The 20,404-nt window shown below is 43.3% G+C and overlaps 1 protein-coding gene across 2 annotated transcripts in view; it reads right to left on the bottom strand.

Moving 5' to 3' along the window:
- Nucleotides 1-20,404, bottom strand: part of LOC110498789 (semaphorin-4G) — a 72,501-nt gene that overhangs the window by 5,357 nt on the left and 46,740 nt on the right. For both annotated transcript variants that reach the window (XR_016489267.1, XM_090211987.1), the window contains exons 6-14: nucleotides 16,716-16,809; nucleotides 16,464-16,577; nucleotides 14,897-15,051; nucleotides 7,053-7,228; nucleotides 2,002-2,140; nucleotides 1,413-1,635; nucleotides 1,111-1,226; nucleotides 854-1,008; nucleotides 546-607 (exon numbers count right to left, since the gene is read on the bottom strand). Coding sequence is in view for 1 of the 2 variants with exons in the window: in XM_090211987.1 (XP_090068113.1) it covers nucleotides 546-607; nucleotides 854-1,008; nucleotides 1,111-1,226; nucleotides 1,413-1,635; nucleotides 2,002-2,140; nucleotides 7,053-7,228; nucleotides 14,897-15,051; nucleotides 16,464-16,577; nucleotides 16,716-16,809 (1,234 nt within the window). In the remaining variant the exon portion in view is untranslated. The remainder of the gene's footprint in view (nucleotides 1-545; nucleotides 608-853; nucleotides 1,009-1,110; nucleotides 1,227-1,412; nucleotides 1,636-2,001; nucleotides 2,141-7,052; nucleotides 7,229-14,896; nucleotides 15,052-16,463; nucleotides 16,578-16,715; nucleotides 16,810-20,404) is intronic.

Below are 20,404 nucleotides of genomic sequence, written 5' to 3'. Positions count from 1 at the left end.
ACACAGAGAGAGAGAGAGAGAGAGAGAGACAGAGAGACACAGAGAGAGAGAGAGAGAGACAGAGACAGAGAGAGACACACAGAGAGAGAGAGAGAGACACAGAGACAGAGAGAGAGAGAGAGACACAGAGACAGAGAGAGAGAGACACACAGAGAGAGAGAGACACAGAGACAGAGAGAGACAGAGAGAGAGACACAGAGACAGAGAGACACAGAGAGAGAGACACAGAGACAGAGAGAGACAGAGAGAGAGACACAGAGACAGAGAGCGAGAGAGAGACAGAGAGCGAGAGCAAGAGCAAGAGAGAGAGAACAAAGTCCAATCAAGCCCTCCAACCCATTTTTTTGGTAGTTTTATAGTTAATCTCATGTTATTTTACACCTTTTGCCATGAGGCTGAGAGAGAATTCAGCCGTTTTAAAGCTAATTTCCTGTAATTCCGCCCCCCCCAAAAAAATCATAGCTTATGACATGTTCATATGCTACACTTGTGGATCCCCTCGCACTGCGGGGGCTGCGCCAGTGGTGTGTGTGTTCAGTTCATACCAACTCCTGTGCTGTTGTCACAGCCTCTTTTCCCCCCCTGTATATCCTGGGTTAGATTGGACCTGAATAGGAGCCAGAAGAATGTCCGTTCTCATTTATTATTTGCAGGCATACAGAAACACAGGAGTAACTTGATTGGTAAGTATAAATGTACTGTACAGTATATGGAATAACACAGAAAATAGAACAACTATTCTAAAGTCAACACAAAAAATATTATGGTGAGATCATTGATAGAAAAGATTGATAGCTTCTTCTAATAAAATGTGTGTGTGTGTGTGTGTGTGTGTGTGTGCGCCTGCCCTCACCTGTTTGTGCGTGAGGAAATTTTCACACACAGCGCCCCATCCCAGCCACAGAAGGGGTCCCGGGCAAACACACAGTCGAAACAGGACGTGTAGCGCTGGCAGGAGGACAAGGGGACCTGGAGCACTGCAGAGTTGGAGCCAACATAGATACTTTCCTGTTGATGGATAAATTATGTTCAATACAATTTTGATAACACTGTAACACTCAAAGCCAAAGGTATCATGCTTTATAAGCATGTATGTGCCATGTGTAACACCTGTGCCTGCGAGATGACCATGTTGTCTATAGGCTGAGGGTTCACAAACAGCTGCAGCTCCTCTATGATGTGCATTTGACCTCCTATCTCCACAGCCCTGTGCAGCCAACCCTCATCTGCAGGGAAAAACAGACATATAATGTTCATATAACATTCATATTACCATCATAACCTTCATATAACATTGATAACTCTCATAAAACATTCATATAACATTAATACAATAAAAAACTGAAGTTAAATAAGTGTTCAACTATTCCTTGTGTACTATGTTTATGCATTATAAACCTAGCCAGACTCACCAGTTCCCAACAAGAGCACTGTGTAGACATGTCGGTCCAGGGCTGCCACTCTGTGCACGGCCATCTTTACGTAATTGACACTTCTCTTGAACAGTAGGGGGTGCTCTCCTATGGGGTGGACCTGGGTGGACATCAGGGGGTGCTGCCTCGCAAAGGCTAACACGTCGTCTGGGAGGTCACGGGACGAGTTGATGCCCTGGGACCTGTGCACGTCTGTCATACACTGGGCAGTGAGAGAACGACAGAGGTCGGAGAAGGAAAAAGAGTGAGAGAGCAGTCAATGCAGATCAGAAAAGAGTGAGTGAGACAGAAATAGAGACAAGGGTGCACCTCAATAGCATTAATGGCCTTCCTCTTCTTCTCTCCTTCCATACATTAGCATATAAAATAACTATAGAAAGACTGAATTAGTGAAAACCATGTCTAAATACTGCTTTCACCATGCAGGAAAGAAGACGAGGAAAGGAGGACACCGTGTAGAGAGTATTGAGATTGATCCAAAAGATAGTATGTAATGGGGGCAAGGGGAGAGAGGGAGGCATAAGGTTTTCTGTAGCAGGGAAATAGAGGGGTATTACTAGAGACTTACCGAGCCAGGCCTTGGTACTGGAACCTTCCCTGTATATTCCCTCCATTTGGAATCCTGCACCTCCATGTAAGGCCCCTCGAAGGCCCTCTGAATATCTGTGAAGGAGTACTGGCACACCGCAGATGCCTTGATATTTTTCCTGAGAGAGAAAAAATGCACAAAGTCAGAGATTAATAATTCAACGTTATATCAACATTGAAGCGTTTGTTCTCTTGGAAAGTAAATGCCACCTGCCACGCAGATCGAATTTCTAAATCCACGAGCACTCACCAAGAGGGAACATTTGAATAGACTTTAGTTAGGTTGTAGTAGATCATTCACTGAAAGCTGAAAGCTGTGGTGGGTGGGGAAGGGAGTGGAAGTTTGGTTATGGGCAACAGTAATAATTTCTTGTTTCTGTCTTTCACTTAGTCTACAACAGGGATATGGGGATTTGGGAGTATGTCACTGACAGGGGTAAGGTCGTCTTATCTCAGTAGTAAGCTTATGCTTTATTTGCATTCAATGTGCACTTTAGTCATGTGCTCAGGGCCGGCGCCAGAACGAATCAGTTGGATGGCCCTCTGATATCCATAGCCAGACTTCCTGTGTGCACGGGCTTGCATGTTATAGTAAAGACCATTGGCAGCTCGTGAGTTAAGTTTGGGGAAGCTTATAACTTGTACTACCATTTCTACCGATCTGAGTGAAAGAAATTATTGTATGCACACATTTTTATGGAACAGATTCTTTTGAATAATAACGTTGTTGTTTCGCAAAATCATTGTCACGTGGTTAATCACGTGATACAAATCTAAAAGTTCAAGTTCAACTACGGCGAGAGCACCATACTTGATACACGGTGGTACATTGGCGACTAAAGAAATGAGTGCATATACAGTAACTCAGGGTAGCCTATAGGCCAATGCAGGAGCAGGTCTATAACTTCCATTGTCATCTAAGTAAAAAACAAAGGCCTAAAGCCGACAAATAAAACAGTGGAAAATATCCTAATGAACATGTTGGTTCATTCAATCACATTCCACTCTCTACTTTGTTTCTATCTACCTTGTCTTGACTTGAGCTATTACTAGTGCAGTGCAACATTGTTTCAAATCATCAACTGGAACCAGCCGGATATATGGGATCGTCATGTTTTGCCCTTTCACAACGAGGCTTGGTGATTATCGAGGCCAGGAGTGTTGGAAAGATATTTCAAATACTGAGGAACTATCATTCGCAATGGATGTAACAATGTGTGAGGTGAAGAAAAAAATACTGAGAAGCTCAGCTTATTCGTGGTGTACGTGGTTAGTTAAGACAATCAGAAATCAGACATTGCCTAATGGGCACTTTTCCTACATTCGCATGCAGCAGGCCAGGTAGGCATACCTCTATCCTTGCTCAGGCGGGCGCGCTCAAAATTATGACAGAGAGACCAGACACATGCTCATTGCTTTCGGAGCACTCCAAACAAAAGACAATGAAAAGATTTACAAAACTCGTAATGGTTATGAAATAAACCAAAACTTGTTTCTCACAAGTATAGCCGGTTGTGAACTCCGCAAACATCCTTTCCACTCAGAGAAATGAGAATGATAAATGACTGTAGCCTAATTAATACATGCATTAACAGAAATGTACGTGTTCGTGTTTCTTGGTTTGTTCATTTATTCATTAAATGTGTTCACTCCCTGCACGTACTTGCTGCCCGACTCTCAGCGTACATCGTTACACACAATGAAACAATACATGTGGAAGGATTAGCGGGAGATTGCTGAGCCCATTTTTGTATTGTTTTATTTAACTAGGCAAGTCAGTTAAGAACAAGACAGTATAAGAGCCAGTGAGAGAGACAGAGAGAGAGACAGAGACAGAGAGAGAGAGAGAGAGAGAGAGAGAGAGAGAGAGAGAGAGAGAGAGAGAGAGAGAGAGAGAGAGAGAGAGAGAGAGAGAGAGAGAGAGAGAGAGAGAGAGAGAGAGACCCAGTACAAAGGAGAAGTGAGCCAGTGAACGTGGGAATTCCATCTGATTCTCAGTCCTGTTAGGACAGTTGGATGCCTATGCATATCATATCACCTTTGTTAGACTTTAATATTCACATGGAAAAATCCACAAACCCACTCAATAAGGCCTTCGGAGCCGTCATCGACTCAGTGGGTTTTGTCCAAGATGTCTCCGGACCTACTCACTGCCACAGTCATACTCTGGACCTAGTTTTGTCCCATGGAATGAGTGTTGTGGATCTTAATGTTTTTCCTCATAAACCTGAACTATCGGACCACCATTTTATTACGTTTGCAATCGCAACAAATAATCTGCTCAGACCCCAACCAAGGATCATCAAAAGTTGTGCAATAAATTCTCAGCCAACACAAAGATTCCTTGATGCCCTTCCAGACTCCCTCTGACTACCCAAGGATGTCAGAGAACAAAAATCAGTTAACCACCTAATTGAGGAACTCAATTTAACCTTGCGCAAAACCTTAGATGCAGTCGCACCCCTAAAAAACTAAAAACATTTGTCATAAGACACTAGGTCCCTGGTATACAGAAAATACCCGAGCTCTGAAGCAAGCTTCCAGAAAATTGGAACGGAAATAGCGCCACACCAAACTGGAAGTCTTCCAACGAGCTTGGAAAGACAGTACCGTGCAGTATCGAAGGGCACTCACTGCTGCTCGATCATCCTATTTTTCCAACTTCATTGAGGAAAATAAGAACAATCCAAGATTTATTTTTTATACTGTCGCAAAGCTAACTAAAAAGCAACATTCACCAAGAGAGAATGGCTTTCACTTCAGCAGTAATAAATTCATGAACTTCTTTGAGGAAAAGATCACGATCATTAGAAAGCAAATTACGGACTCCTCTTTAAATCTGCGTATTCCTCCAAAGCTCAGTTGTCCTGAGTCTGCACTCTGTCAGGACCTAGGATCAAGGGAGACACTCAAGTGTTTTAGTACTATATCTCTTGACACAATGATGAAAATAAAGATGGCCTCTAAACCTTCAAGCTGCATACTGGACCCGATTCCAACTAAACTACTGAAAGAGCTGCTTCCTGTGCTTGGCCCTCCCTATGTTGAACATAATAAACGGCTCTCTATCCACCGGATGTGTACCAATCTCACTAAAAGTGGCAGTAATAAAGCCTCTCTTGAAAAAGCCAAACCTTGACCCAGAAAATATAAAAAACTATTGGCGTATATCGAATCTCCCATTCCTCTCAATTTTTTTATAAAAAACTGTTGCACAGCAACTCACTGTTTTCCTGAAGACAAACAATGTATACGAAATGCTTCAGTCTGGTTTTAGACCCCATTATAGCACCGAGACTGCACTAGTGAAGGTGGTAAATGACCTTTTAATGGCGTCAGACCAAGGCTCTGCATCTGTCCTCGTGCTCCTAGACCTTAGTGCTGCTTTTGATATCATCAATCACCACATTCTTTTGGTGAGATTGGAAACCCAAATTGGTCTACACGGACAAGTTCTGGCCTGGTTTAGATCTGAACTGTCGGAAAGATATCAGTTTCTCTGTGGATGTGGATTCAACTGTAAATGTCAGTGTTCCTCAAGGTTCCGTTTTGGGACCACTATTAATTTCACTATATATTTGACCTTTTGGGGATGTCATTCGAAAACATAATGTTAACTTTCACTGCTATGCGGATGACACACAGCTGTACATTTCAATAAAACATGGTGAAGCCCCAAAATTGCCCTCGCTAGAAGCCTGTGTTTCAGACATGAGGAAGTGGATGGCTGCAAACCTTCTAATTTTAAACTCGGACAAAACAGAGATGCTTGTTCTAGGTCCCAAGAAACAAATACATATTTTGTTGAATCTGACAAATAATCTTGATGGTTGTACAGTCGTCTCAAATAAAAACTGTGAAGGACCTCGGCGTTACTCTGGACACTGATCTCTGTTTTGATGAACAAATCAAGACTGTTTCAAGGACAGCTTTTTTCCATCTACGTAACATTGCAATAATCAGAAATGTTCTGTCCAAAAATTATGCAGAAAAATTAATCCATGCTTTTGTTACTTCTAGGTTAGACTACTGCAATGCTCTACTTTCCGGCTACCCGGAAAAAGCACTAAATAAACTTCAGTTAGTGCTAAATACGGCTGCTAGAATCCTGACTAAGAACCAAAAAATTTGATCATATTACTCCAGTGCTAGCCTCCCTACACTGGCTTCCTGTCAAGGCAAGGGCTGATTTAAAGGTTTTACTGCTAACCTACAAAGCATTACATGGGCTTGCTCCTACCTATCTTTCCAATTTGGTCCTGCCGTACATACCTACACATACGCTATGGTCACAAGACGCAGGCCTCCTAATTGTCCCTAAAATTTCTAAGCCAACAGCTGGAGGCAGGACTTTCTCCTATAGAGCTCCATTTTTATGGAATGGTCTGCCAACCCATGTGAGAGACGCAGACTCGGTCTCAACCTTTAAGTCTTTATTGAAGACTCATCTCTTCAGTAGATCCTTATGTAGTAATTTATGTGTCAGGGGGCTAGGGTCAGTCTGTTATATCTGGAGTGTTTCTCCTGTCTTATCTGGTGTCCTGTGTGAATTTAAGTATGCTCTCTCTAATTCTCTCTTTCGGAGGACCTGAGCCCTAGGACCATGCCTCAGGACTACCTGGCATGATGAATCCTTGCTGTCACCAGTCCACCTGGCCGTGCTGTTGCTCCAGTTTCAACTGTTCTGCCTGCGGCTATGGAACCCTGACCTGTTCACCGGACGTGCTACCTGTCCCAGGCCTGCTGTTTTCAACTCTCTAGAGACAGCAGGAGCAGTAGAGGCGTTGCACCCTCGACAACCACTGTGATTTTTATTATTTGACCATGCTGGTAATTTATGAACATATGAACATCTTGACCATGTTCTGTTCTAATCTCCACCCGGCACAGCCAGAAGAGGACTGGCCACCCCTCATAGCCTGGTTCCTCTCTAGGTTTCTTCCTAGGTTTTGGCCTTTCTAGGGAGTCTTTCCTAGCCACCGTGCTTCTACACCTGCATTGCTTGTTTGGGGTTTTAGGCCATCCTCTTACCATTCCAGGCCAAAGATCCCGTAGAAGACAGTGCTGTTTATGTCTCGGCCCTCCAATACGAAGACACTACGCAGCACATTGAGGTGGAGCTCGTAGTCAGGAACAGAGCACACCAGCCTGGCCTTCAGGAAGGACGTCCACTTCCTCTGCAAGGTCCTCTGTCCCCCCCAGTCACCCTGGAGGGAGGAGAGCGAGGTTAGAGATAAACAGGTCATCAGAGTCACACAAACACACATCAACACAGGTTTACTCATGGTCATACATACCTATACCACACACTCATACCTTATACACACAGAGACAGGTGCACACACACACACTAACACAACCCCACTACACAATAGAAGCATTACCCAGTACCACTGAATGAGAGTGTTTGGTTCTGGCTCAAAGTGTGCCTACTTGAGCATATTTACTCTAATTGCATTTCGGGCAGCAGCAACAACAGCATAGGAGGCGCTCGGAGGCGATGGCATTGAGAAAAAGCCTGAATAGACAGATTGTGCCCCTCATTTAGAGCAGAGACTTCTCGTCTCTTTGTTTGTTGGGGTTTTAATAGATCACCACTGGGCACACATTGTGTGATTCAATGTTGTTTCTACTTCATTTGCTCTTCATTTCTGTTTTACATAAAAACATATTCTACCCAGCCTCAGTACTTTATCCTTTAGAAAATACAGTGGTCACAGTAAACAAAGCAAATTAAACAAACACAAAACAGCACACGCTACTATCATACAGTACCAGTCCAAAGTTCTAGAACACCTACTCATTCAAGGCCTTTTCTTTATTTGTACTATTTTCTACATTGTAGAATAATAGTGAAGACATCAAAACTATGAAATAACACATATGGAATCATGTATTGTAGTAACCAAAAAAAGTGTTAAACAAATCAAAATATATTTCAGTTTTGAGATCCTTCAAAGTAGCCACCCTTTGCCTTGATGACAGCTTTGCACACTCTTGGCACTCTCTCAACCAGCTTCATGAGGTAGTCACCTGGAATTAATTTCAATTAACAGGTGTGCCTTGTTTAAAGTTCATTTGTGGAAATTCTTTCAGCTAGGGCCGATAGCTTTTTGGGCTGCTAGCCAAGTAGGCCTGCCTCAAGCATGGACGCCACATCTGGCAACTGGATGGCTGTGCGGTAGACCATACACCGTAGATGCTGGTTGCCGATGGAAAGGAGGTTGGGGATTTGCTGAGAAGCAGACAGACCTGTGGCACGCCTCCAGTTGTGGTCTGGCTAGCGACTAATGTGAACTCTGTGTCTGCGGATCTGTCGCCGCCACAACTGTCATCATCATGGGCGACTGCCACTGTGCCATTGGGGTGAATCGAGCCCACCCCCAGATGGGCTGCTGTTAGGATCCATCACGTTCTACCCCCACCATCACCACTACCACAGAGCAGACATGTCCCAATTTCCAGAAAGCTGCATTTTTGTATATAGGGGTACTGCAAGCATGAAACAATGGAGATTACAGTTACACCAGGCACAGCCAAAGAGAGAGGAGGAGGAGTGAAAAAAACAGCCTTCTGTATCTCCAGGAGTGGTTTCTGGGCATGCTGATTCCAATGGAATGAGGTGGTGAGAGAGGGAGTGGGAGGAAGAGAGGGGGAGAGGAGAGAAAATGACAGACAGAGAGAGAGAGAGAGAGCGAGAGAGAGCGAAAGAGAAAGTGGGTGGGATGGAGAGAGAGAGAAAGGGGGAGAGAAAGAAAGACTGCCATTGGAGCCGGCTTGGGTGGGCTTCTACTCTGCCTGGCAACAGTGGCACACCAAGGAACCCCTCAGAAAGCAGCCGAGATGGCTGGTCTGAGGCACTGCATCACAGTGCTAGCTGTGCCACTAGAGAACCTGGTTCGAGTCCAGGCTCTGGCGCAGCCGGCAGTGACCGGGAGACCCATGGGTGGCTCACAATTGGCCGAGCATCATCCGGGTTAGGGTAGGGTTTGGCCGGCAGAGATGTTCCTGTCCCATCGCGCACTTCTGTGGTGGGCTGGGAGCAGTGCACGCTGACAGGGTCGCCAGGTGTAAGGTGCGTCTGGCTTCCGGGTTAAGCAGGCGTGGTGTCAATAAGCAATGCGGCTTGGCTGGGTTGTGTTACTGAGATTACTCACCACAAAATCTACTTAGCGGAGCTGGATCCCTTCATCACAGGAGCCCTTTTTAAAAAAAGACGTTGCCGGAGAAGAGGAAGGTGAGCTGGGGTTCTAGTCCGATTAAGGAAAAGGTCAAACCACCCTCCGCTTCCTACTATATTACTTGCTAATGTACCGTCTCTGGACAATAACCTTTGTGAGATCAGAGCGCAGATGTCCTACAAGAGAGACATGAGTGACAGTAACAATCTGCTTTACAGAGACTTGGATGATGGAGGAGGTACTTGATCAGGCTATACAGCCTGGCAACATTGGGGTTTCCATACATCACGCAGACATGGAAAAATAACATTGTGGGAAAAACCAAAGGCGGAGGAGTATGATTCATGATCAACAACTCATGGTAGGACTGTACAAACCCTTACGAGTTTCTGTTCCCCTGACTTGGAATACCTCACAATCAAATGCCAATCCAGTTATTTCTGAGAAAATTCACAGCTGTTTGTATCACAGCTGTGTACATCCCCCCCCTCCCCAAGCCTACACCACGCTGGCACTCAAGGAATTACACAGGACTTTGAACAAATTGGAAACAGCATATCCCAAGGCCACATCTGTTGTAGCCGGGGACTTGTAAGGAAAATTCCCTTGAAATTCCACCAACACATTTTTTGCCCCATTCGCGGGAAAAATACATTAGACCAAATCAAATCAAATGTATTTATATAGCCCTTCGTACATCAGCTGATATCTCAAAGTGCTGTACAGAAACACAGCCTAAAACCTCAAACAGCAAGCAATGCAGGTGTAGAAGCACGGTGGCTAGGAAAAACTCCCTAGAAAGGCCAAAACCTAGGAAGAAACCTAGAGAGGAACCAGGCTATGTGGGGTGGCCAGTCCTCTTCTGGCTGTGCCGGGTGGAGATTATAACAGAACATGGCCAAGATGTTCAAATGTTAAGAAATGACCAGCATGGTCAAATAATAGGTCTGGGACAGGTAGCACGTCCGGTGAACAGGTCATGCTATGCATTCCATAGCCGCATGCAGAACAGTTGAAACTGGAGCAGCAGCACGGCCAGGTGGACTGGGGACAGCAAGGAGTCATCATGCCAGGTAGCCCTGGCATTGTTATTCTCTACTCCAAGATGGATACAAAGCCCTCCTTCTGCAAATCAGACCATGGCTCCATTCTGCTCCTCCCCACCCCACTCCCTCAAGTTAAATCAGGAAGCACCCGTCGTAATGTCTGTTCATGTCACGTCCTGACCTGTTCCTTTTTATGTCTCTATTTTGATTTGGTCAGAGCGTGAGTTGGGGTGGGCATTCTATGTTTTTTTCTGTTTTGTACTTCTATGTGTTTGGCCTGGTATGGTTCCCAATCAGAGGCAGCTGTCTATCGTTGTCTCTGATTGAGAACCATACTTAGGTAGCCTGTTCCCACCTGTGTTTGTGGGTAGTTGCTTTCTGTTTTTGTGTCTGCACCAGACAGAACTGTTTCGGTTGTTCTCATTGTTGTTTTGTTAATCAGTGTCCAGTTCCATTAATAAAAGGATGAACACGTACCACGCTGCACCTTGGTCCTCACCTTCTTCCACCAACAGCCGTTACAGTTCAACGCTGGTCTGACCAACCAGAATCCATGCAACAGGATGGTTTTGATCACGCGGACTGGGATATGTTCCGGTCCGTCTCTAGGAATAATATAGACGAATACACTAACTCTGTCTCTGGGTTTATTGGTTTGTTTGGATCCCTAGAAGGCCAGCATCCCAGAGTCGCCTCTTCACTGTTGACTTTGAGACGGGTGTTTTGTGGGTACTATTTTATGAAGCTGCCAGTTGAGGACTTTTGAGGCGTATATTTCTCAAACTAGACACTCTTATGTACTTGTCTTCTTGTTCAGTTGTGCTCCGGGGCCCCCCACTCCTATTTCTATTCTGGTTAGAGCCAGTTTGCACTGTTCTGTGAAGGGAGTAGTACACTGTATTGTACAAGATCTTCAGTTTCTTGGCAATATCTCACATGGAATAGCCTTTATTTCTCAGAACAAGAATAGACTGACGAGTTTCAGAAGAAGTGCTTTGTTTCTGGCCATTTTGAGCCTGTAATCAAACCCACAAATGCTGATGCTCCAGATATTCAACTAGTCTAAAGAAGGCCAGTTGTATTGCTTTTTAATCAGAACAACACTTTTCAGCTATGCTAACATAATTGCAAAAGTTTTTTTTATGATCAATTAACCGTTTAAAATGATAAGCTTGGATTAGCTAACACAAGTGCCTTTGGAACACAGGAGTGATGGTGGGCCTCTGTACACCTATGTAGATATTCAATTAAAAATCTGTTTCCAGCTACAATAGTCTTTTACAACATTAACCTCTTGGTCTAAACTGTATTTCTGATCAATTTGATGTTATTTTAAATGGACAAAACATTTGCTTTTCTTTCATGAAAAAGGACATTTCGAAGTGACCTCAAACGTTCGAACTGTAGTGTAGGTAGAGTTTTGGGGCTCCCGAGTGGCGCAGTGGTCTAAGACACTGCATCTCAATACTAGAGGCGTCACTACAAACCCTGGTTTGATTCCAGGCTGTATCACAACTGGCTATGATTTGGAATCCCATAGGGCGGTGCACAATTGGCCCAGCGTCGCCTGGTTTAGGGTTTGGCCGAGGTAGGCCGTCATTGTAAATAAGAATTTGTTCTTAACTGACTTGCTTAGTTAAATAAAGGTCAAACACAAAAAGGGCGGGCTTCTGAATCTGGTTGGCGGTTGCAGTTAAAAAATATATCTTTATCTTTGGTTTATTACACAAATAATATGTTCCTTTATTTTTATTACAATTTTTTTCTTTGCTTCCTCTTGGGCCCCGGCAAGCATTAGTCCAGCCCTGAATAGGACCCCAGTTATCACTCAACTAAACAGAGTGCATACCAATAGTGTTGGGTCTGTGACATCCACTTGTATTGATCATATATTGTCCTCCCCAACCCTCTTTTCACACTGCTGCTACTCTCTGTTTATTGTCTATGTATAGTCACTTTATTTATATTATTATTTTTATTTAACATTTATTTAAATAGGCAAGTCAGTTTTAAAGAAAAAAATATTATTTACAATGATAGCCTACCGGGGAACTGTCTTGTTCAGGCTAACTGCCTTGTTCAGGCACAGAACGACCGATTTTCAAGCAATAGGAAAAACATAATTCAGCAGTCCAATGAGCTCTAGGGGCGCTATTTCATTTTTGGATAAAAAACGTTCCCGTTTTAAGCGCGATATTTTGTCACGAAAAGATGCTCGACTATGCATATTCTTGACAGTTTTGGAAAGAAAACACTCTGAAGTTTCAGAATCTGCAAAGATTTTGTCTGTAAGTGCCCCAGAACTCATTCTACAGGCGAAACCAAGATGATGCATCACCCAGGAATTAGCAGAATTTCTGAAGCTCTGTTTTCCATTCTCTCCTTATATGGCTGTGATTGCGCAAGGAATGAGCCTACACTTTCTGTCGTTCGCCCAAGGTCTTAGCAGCATTGTGACGTATTTGTAGGCATATCATTGGAAGATTGGCCATAAGAGACTACATTTTCCAGAGGTCCGCCCGGTGTCCTTTGTCTAAATTTGTGCGTAATCTTCAGGTGCGGTCATTTTCTCCTGGGATTCAGGAGAGAAAGCATGTTTCCAAGAACGATGTATCAATGAAGAGATATGTGAAAAACACCTTGAGGCTTGATTCTAAAAAACGTTTGCCATGTTTTCAGTCGATATTATGGAGTTAATTTGGAAAAAAGTTTGCGTTTTGAGGACTGAATTTATGGATTTTTTTTGGTAGCCAAATGTGATGTATAAAACGGAGCTATTTCTAATACACAAGGAATCTTTTTGGAAAAACTGAGCATCTGCTATCTAACTGAGAGTATCCTCATTGAAAACATCAGAAGTTCTTCAAAGGTAAATGATTTTATTTGAAGGCTTTTATGTTTTTGTTAATGTTGCGTGCTGGATGCTAACGCTAATGCTAACGCGAAATGCTAACGCGAAATGCTAACTCTAGCTAGCTACTTTTACACAAATGATTGTTTTCCTATGGTTGAGAAGCATATTTTGAAAATCTGAGATGACAGTGTTGTTTACAAAAGGCTAAGCTTGAGAGATGGCATATTTATTTCATTTCATTTGCGATTTTCATAAATAGTTAACGTTGTGTTATGCTAATGAGCTTGCTGATAGATTTACACAATCCTGGATACAGGGGTTTTTTCATAGCTAAACGTGATGCAGAAAACGGAGCGATTTGTCCTAAACAAATAATCTTTCAGGAAAAACTGAACATTTGCTATCTGAGAGTCTCCTCATTGAAAACATCTGAAGTTCTTCAAAGGTAAATGATTTTTTTGAATGCTTTTCTGTTTTTTTGTGTAAATGTTGCCAGCTGAATGCTAATGCTAAATGCTACGTTAGCCATCAATACTGTTACACAAATGCTTGTTTTGCAATGGTTGAGAAGCATATTTTGAAAATCTGAGATGACAGTGTTGTTAACAAAAGGCTAAGCTTGAGAGATGGCATATTTATTTCATTTCATTTGCGATTTTCATGAATAGTTAACGTTGCGTTATGGTAATGAGCTTGAGTCTGTATTCACGAACCCGGATCCGGGATGGGGAGATCAGAAAGGTTAACCAGTTGTTGTGTGTAAGTCTGTGTGTGTGCTGAGGAGTTGATGCTACGAACCCACAGGCGTGGCTCTCTGATGACTTCCAGGCTTTTGGGAGGGAGGGTGTACAATGAGCCTGTCATAGCGAATGTAAGCAATGTCCCCACGCATTCTGGCAGTTTTAATGGATGGGATAAGTTCTTTCCTCTTCTGGCGCACAGCTTCAGGATAGTCCTCATTGAGGAAGATGTACGTTCCTCTCAAGTTCTTGGCTCTTTACAGAACAGCTTCCTTGTCCTTGAACCTTAGGAACTTGAACACTATCGGCCTGTGCCTGTCACCTGGGCCAGAGGTGGGGTCTACAGGTGGGGTCTACAGTCCCATCGAGCTGACCCTGGGAGAACTGAACACTATTCTTCAGGTCCTAGAACTCTCTGGTCAGATCGTCCATTCTTTTATTAGTTGACTCCACCAGTATTTGGACACACCTGAAGCTATTTTCTTGTTGTTGTGACAACAGCTTGTAGGACTATTTTTGTTAATTTAAAAGATCCTTCACCTGTGATAGAGAGACACCACTGTCCTCAATGGTATTCCCAATGGCTTTGGTCTTTGTCATGGTTGCGATGTAGGCTAATGTTGGTACTCCATGCAGTTCCAGACAGCACAGCTTGCAGAGCCGTTGGAAACAGCAACAAACAGCCGGGATTTAAACAGCCACAAGCCACGTGAATATCCGCGGTCTCAGCCACAAGAGCTAACCGCGTCGCGGGCTGTGTTAAAACTGTCAAGGAAATCTGGCTAGCTTGATATGCTTCACCAAGCAGCAGTTCTTCAGACCTTAGGGTTTGGCAGTACGTGTGTAATTGGTTCTTCAAGCTTCTGAGATTGAGGTGAATCCCACATGTGAGATCTCACTCATAATATCAGAGAAACTAGGTTACGCAAGTAATCTTGAGGTTCCTTGTGTTTGATACCGTTACATTCATTCCATTGCAGCCATTGAGCCTTTTCTCCACTTTCCCCCTCCACCAACCCCTAATGCCATAACACATGTCCCCCTTCAGGCCTACCTTGCAGATGCGGGCCACCCGTGCCACCCTGGTCTGGCTGGGGTAGGCCATCTGCTCCTGGCTCCTCTCTGTGAAGAAGAAGTAGATCTTGTCGTCGTCGCCCACTGAGCTGTTGACACTCTCCTTCAGCAGCGCCGAGCCCACAAAGTCCGCCTCTGCTCACACAATGACAAAAACAGATCATCACACTGTGTACATCCTGTCCAACTCCTGGCAAAGCACATACTATGGAGAGATTCATGTTATTGTCATCCTCATACCATGCCACCTACTGATACAGAGATAATGTAGGTGGAAAGCAAGGATAACCACAGAATATGTATGCTAAGTATGCTAAGGTGAAGGCAGAGCTTGTATTATGAAGGAATGACTATTAAATGCCCTATGTTTTCGGACAGTACTTAGTACCACACTTGGGATCAAATAATTACATTTGATAATATTTACTGCATTTTAATGACTTTCATATACATTTCAAAACAATTACTTGGACAAAGTTTATTTGAAAATACAAGTAGTTCAATATTGCCGGAATGTATTGTCATGTATTTACAACTAACTATTTGAAGTAATGTATTTTCAAATACTAATACTTTACCCATTGAAGCCCCCACCCAGTTTGACTTGCATGTTTAGGTCAGCCCAAGAGGACCCCGAAAAATAGAAATAGTTGATTTGGCAAATTTGAAAATACTCAAATACACAGAAAATAAGTATTTCAAATACAAATATTTAAATATGCTCTGCTTAGTACCATATAGTCGTAGTATAATGAATCAGAATTACAGATTACATTGGTATTCCAAAATTGTATAGCTGTACGGATCAAACAGGACCACAGTGTCCGGTTCAGGGGCGTAGGCATGGGTGGGTCTGGGTGGACACAGGCCCACCCAATCAGATTGAGCAAAAACAAAAAAAAGAATACATTATTATTACAAAAATGCTTCTACACACATCAACGAATTTCTGGCTATGCCCCTGGTCCGGTCTGGAGCGTGAAGTCAAGAGCTCTGTTGGTCAGCTACTGCGTAGCAACCTAGTGGTGCCAAAAACCCTGGTCTGACCTAGAAAGCCTATATAAATTACAATCGCCCGAACACATTTTTTTTCTAGATGGACGTTTTGGGCTCCCCAAGGTGAAGTAAGTTCATTACAAATTGAGACATTTAAGTAAATAGTGATCCATTCTGACTACAACATTTGTCGTCACGCACGACACACGTCGTCACACACAAATCACACAGACCAATCACGGGCCGGCAGGCTACGAGAAGGCTCCATAGACGTTAAGGTTAACTCTATCAGGCAGGATGAAAATGACTATATCGACCTTGATCTTTTGCTAGTTATGGCCACTTTCACCATGATCCTTAGATCGTTTTTGGTGCCATTCAGCAATACGGCACGTTTCAAATTCAAATACTTCTGCCCATCAGGAGTTTTCCATAGAAATACGCGGATGACGTCAGCACTGTCACTATCTACTGGTTTTAATGTATATGGGAACAAACCACAAAATGAAACCAATGTCTATAAGATAACGGATGGGTCAGCCTCTCTTTACCCAGCAGCCATCTGGTGGGGGCCTCCTCTGTCCTCAGAGTGGGGAAGGGGAAGTTTCGACGGACATCCGGAGTGCTGCGGAACTCATACTGGGAGGCTGAGAACATCTCACCGTCTGCAATCAGGACCAGAGAGATGGAGGGATCAAAGAGAGAGAACACAGAACAGGGGATAGATGAGTGTCTCTCAGTTCATTCTTAGTGGTGGGTTAGGGCAAAATAGTGCAGCCCAGGGGGTAGATTAGGGTTCTTACCCACAAGGAGGCCGGTGTAGCCCTTGGCTGGGTCGTAGGGACACCTGTCCCTGCCCTCTTCGAAACCAGAGGAGAAACTGAAGCGTTCCACATCCTGATAGAAAAGAGAAGAGAGAGGATCAATAACTACAGTAGAGGAATATAAATCAAACCATCACCAACGCAGGTAACCCAGCTAATATAGCACTTCAGTATGAATCATAATACCCATAAAACCTAGCGGTCAAATACGGAAATGGTTCCAATCGATTTTACACCCTTCATTTTCCCATAAGGGATTTTTAGAAAGACTTAAAATAATCAAATCAAAGTGTGTTTGTCACATGCGCCAAATACAGTGAAATACAGTGAAATGCTTACTTACAAAATAAGGGCTGTGTTTTTTAAAATGTATTTATTTAACTAGGCAAGTCAGTTAGGAACAAACTCTTATTTTCAATGATGGCCTAGGAACAGTGGTTAACTGCCTTGTTCAGAGGCAGAACGACAGATTTTTACCTTGTCAGCTCAGGGATTCAATTTTGCAACCTTTCGGTTACAAGTCTGACACTCTAACCACTAGGCTACCTGCCGCCCCTTTTGTGTAGGCTTACCCTGGCTTCAGTGGTCGAAAAAGTACCCAATGTCATACTTGAGTATATCCCTTAATAGAAAATGACTTAGTGAAAGTCACCCAGTAAAATTATACTTGCGTAACAGTCAAAGTATTTGGTTTTAAATATACTGAAGTATCAAAAGTAAATGTAATTGCTAAAATATACTTAAGTAACAAAAGTAAAAGTACAAGTATAAATAATTTCAAATTCCTTATATTTAGCAAACCAGACAGCATAATTTTCTTTTTTTTCATTTACAAATAGCCATGGGCACATTCCAACACTGACATCCCTTACCAACAAAGCATTTGTGTTTAGTGAGTCCGCCAGATCAGAGGCAGTAGAAATTGATCAGGGATGTTAACGTGATAAGTGTGTGACCATTTTCCTGTCATGGTAAGCATTCAAAATGTAATGAGTACTTTTGGGTGTCAGGCAAAATGTATGGAGTAAAAAGTACATTATTTTCTTTAGGAATATAGTAAAGTAAAAGTAGTCAAAAATATAAATAGTAAAGTACAGATACCCCAAAAAACTACTTAATTTGTACTCTAAAGTATTTTTACTTAAGTACTTTGCACCACTGCCTGGTGTGAGGTTTTGACAACCGTGTAAATCTATCTAGGACAACTTGACTTTTATCAATATATAAACCCTGTTTTTATTCCCCAAAAATGAAACATTAATTAGCTGCTAATGTGGCTATCATACAGAACTACAAATGCCTGTCTCAAGCTTCACGTCACTCACCAGGGCCATGATGATCTGGACGAGACTGCCAAATCAAGGCAAAGGTAAGAATATCTGGATTAACTATCTAATGTTAGCTAAATTTAGTAATGAGTAGATTGGGTAAATTTGTTTAAATTGACAATTCTTGAACTGTCTAGGGCAAGTTTTGAATATACACAATACCTGTAATCTAGCTAGTCTTGAGGCAACAGCATGCTTATTTTACTGCAGGAAGACATTGATCTGTTACTTTCACGAACCGGCTCGAAGCCCGTAACAAAAAGGGAAACAACGTGGAGATAATAAGTAACAAAATATATTTATTAATTAAGGTAACCTATAGCCAAATAAACAATAGTGTGTCTGCATGGAGAGAATCTCCTCAATGAATGTGGAAGAGGTCTATTTATCCTGGGACACACCTGGCCCAGGTGTTTCCCATGTAGCTGACGACCCTCCCAACTCCGCCCACCGGCATCCTAATAAGGAAACGAGAACAAAGAGAGAATACGGCAGACAGAGTGGGAGGGGCGTCAGTATAGCTACAAGGAAAGGTAATGTAACCCTATTTAGTCCTATTTGCATTGGTGGGTTTTAAATGAATTGTTATTCACACATTTGTTTTTGAGGTAGAATTACTCCCATGTTATTGATGCCAAATTGCCAACATTATTCCAGAACCAATGGGTGAGCCTGAGTCTTATCACCTCTTATCACCTCCACTAGGAAAGCTGTTTCAACTTCCTGTAATATTTCAGTCATTGCAGGAAGTCCAGAAGAGCAGGAGTGTGTATAGGGTTTTGTCCCAGCCCAAATCTAACACAACAAATCACAGCGATAGGCTATGATTTGTAGTCAGGTATGCTTTGTAATCAGGGATGGATTCATATACTGTAGATGTTATTGATATATAACGCATGCTCCACTCTCAAGTTGAACTTGTTGACTGATGCCAAGGCGGTGGTTGCGAAGATGAAGGGAGCAGCTGCAGACCAGAAGACTGCAGCCAAGGCATCACTGGTCCACACCTGCCCTTCCTTCTATTTGTAAGTTAATGTACTGGCCTTTGTGGTGCAGTCTTTCATATGTGTAGTAATTTGTTGCATCGTATTGCTTAGCTTATCATTTGTGTCAACTTTGAATTCAATCTTAGCCACAGATTGTTAACTTACTTGATTTTGTACTTGACCTTTTATAGACGCAGAACCAAAGACATTCAAGCGGCACTTTGAGAGCATGTATCCAAAGTCTTCAATGGTCGCAGTACTGGTTGATGTGCAGGCCTAAGTGACCACACACACTCAAATGGAACCCCAGCTAGGGTAAGATTCTTTCATCATTCACACACAGTAGACATAGTCCATGCTTTTGTCACTTCTAGGTTAGACTACTGCAATGCTCTACTTTCCGGTTACCCGGATAAAGCACTAAATAAACTTCAGTTAGTGCTAAACACGGCTGCTAGAATCTTGACTACAACCAAAAAATGTGATCCTCTTACTCCAGTGCTAGCCTCTCCACACTGGCTTCCTGTTAAGGCAAGGGCTGATTTCAATGTTTTACTGCTAACCTACAAAACGTTACATGGGCTTGCTCCTACCTATCTTTCCAATTTGGTCCTACAGTACATACCTACACGTACGCTACGGTCACAAGACGCAGGCCTCCTTACTGTCCCTATAATTTCTAAGCAACAGCTGGAGGCAGGGCTTTCTCCTATAAGATCTCAATTTTTATGGAATGGTCTGCCTACCCATGTGAGAGACGCAGACTTAGTCTCAACCTGGCCAGTTCCCCTCTCTCCACTGGGATTCTCTGCCTCTTCTCAGCCTCTGAGTCACTGGCTTACCATGCCGTCCCTAGGAGGGGTGCGTCAATTGAGTGGGTTGAGTCACTGACGTGATCTTCCTGTCCGGGTTGGCGCTCCCGCTTGGGGTGTGCCGTGGCGGAGATCTTTGTGGGCTATACTCGGCCTTGTCTCAGGATGGTAAGTTGGTGGTTGAAGATATCCCTCTAGTGGTGTGGGGGCTGTGCTTTGGCAAAGTGGGTGGGGTTATATCCTGCCTGTTTGGTCCTGTCCGGGGGTATCGTAGGATGGGGCCACAGTGTCTCCCGACCCCTCCTGTCTCAGCCTGCAGTAGTTTATGTGTCGGGGGGCTAGGGTCAGTCTGTTATATCTGGAGTATTTCTCCTGTTTTATCTGGTGTCCTGTGTGAATTTAAGTATGCTCTCTCTAATTCTCTCTTTCTCTCTCTCGGAGGACCTGAGCCCTAGGACCATGCTGCAGGACTACCTGGCCTGATGACTCCTTGCTGTCCCCAGTCCACCTGGCCGTGCTGCTGCTCCAGTTTCAACTGTTCT

This window comes from Oncorhynchus mykiss, chromosome 20 (genome assembly GCF_057628025.1).
Source record: "Oncorhynchus mykiss isolate SJ-2025 chromosome 20, ASM5762802v1, whole genome shotgun sequence".
NCBI lineage: Eukaryota > Metazoa > Chordata > Actinopteri > Salmoniformes > Salmonidae > Oncorhynchus > Oncorhynchus mykiss.
This window is presented reverse-complemented; position numbering and strand designations above follow the sequence as displayed.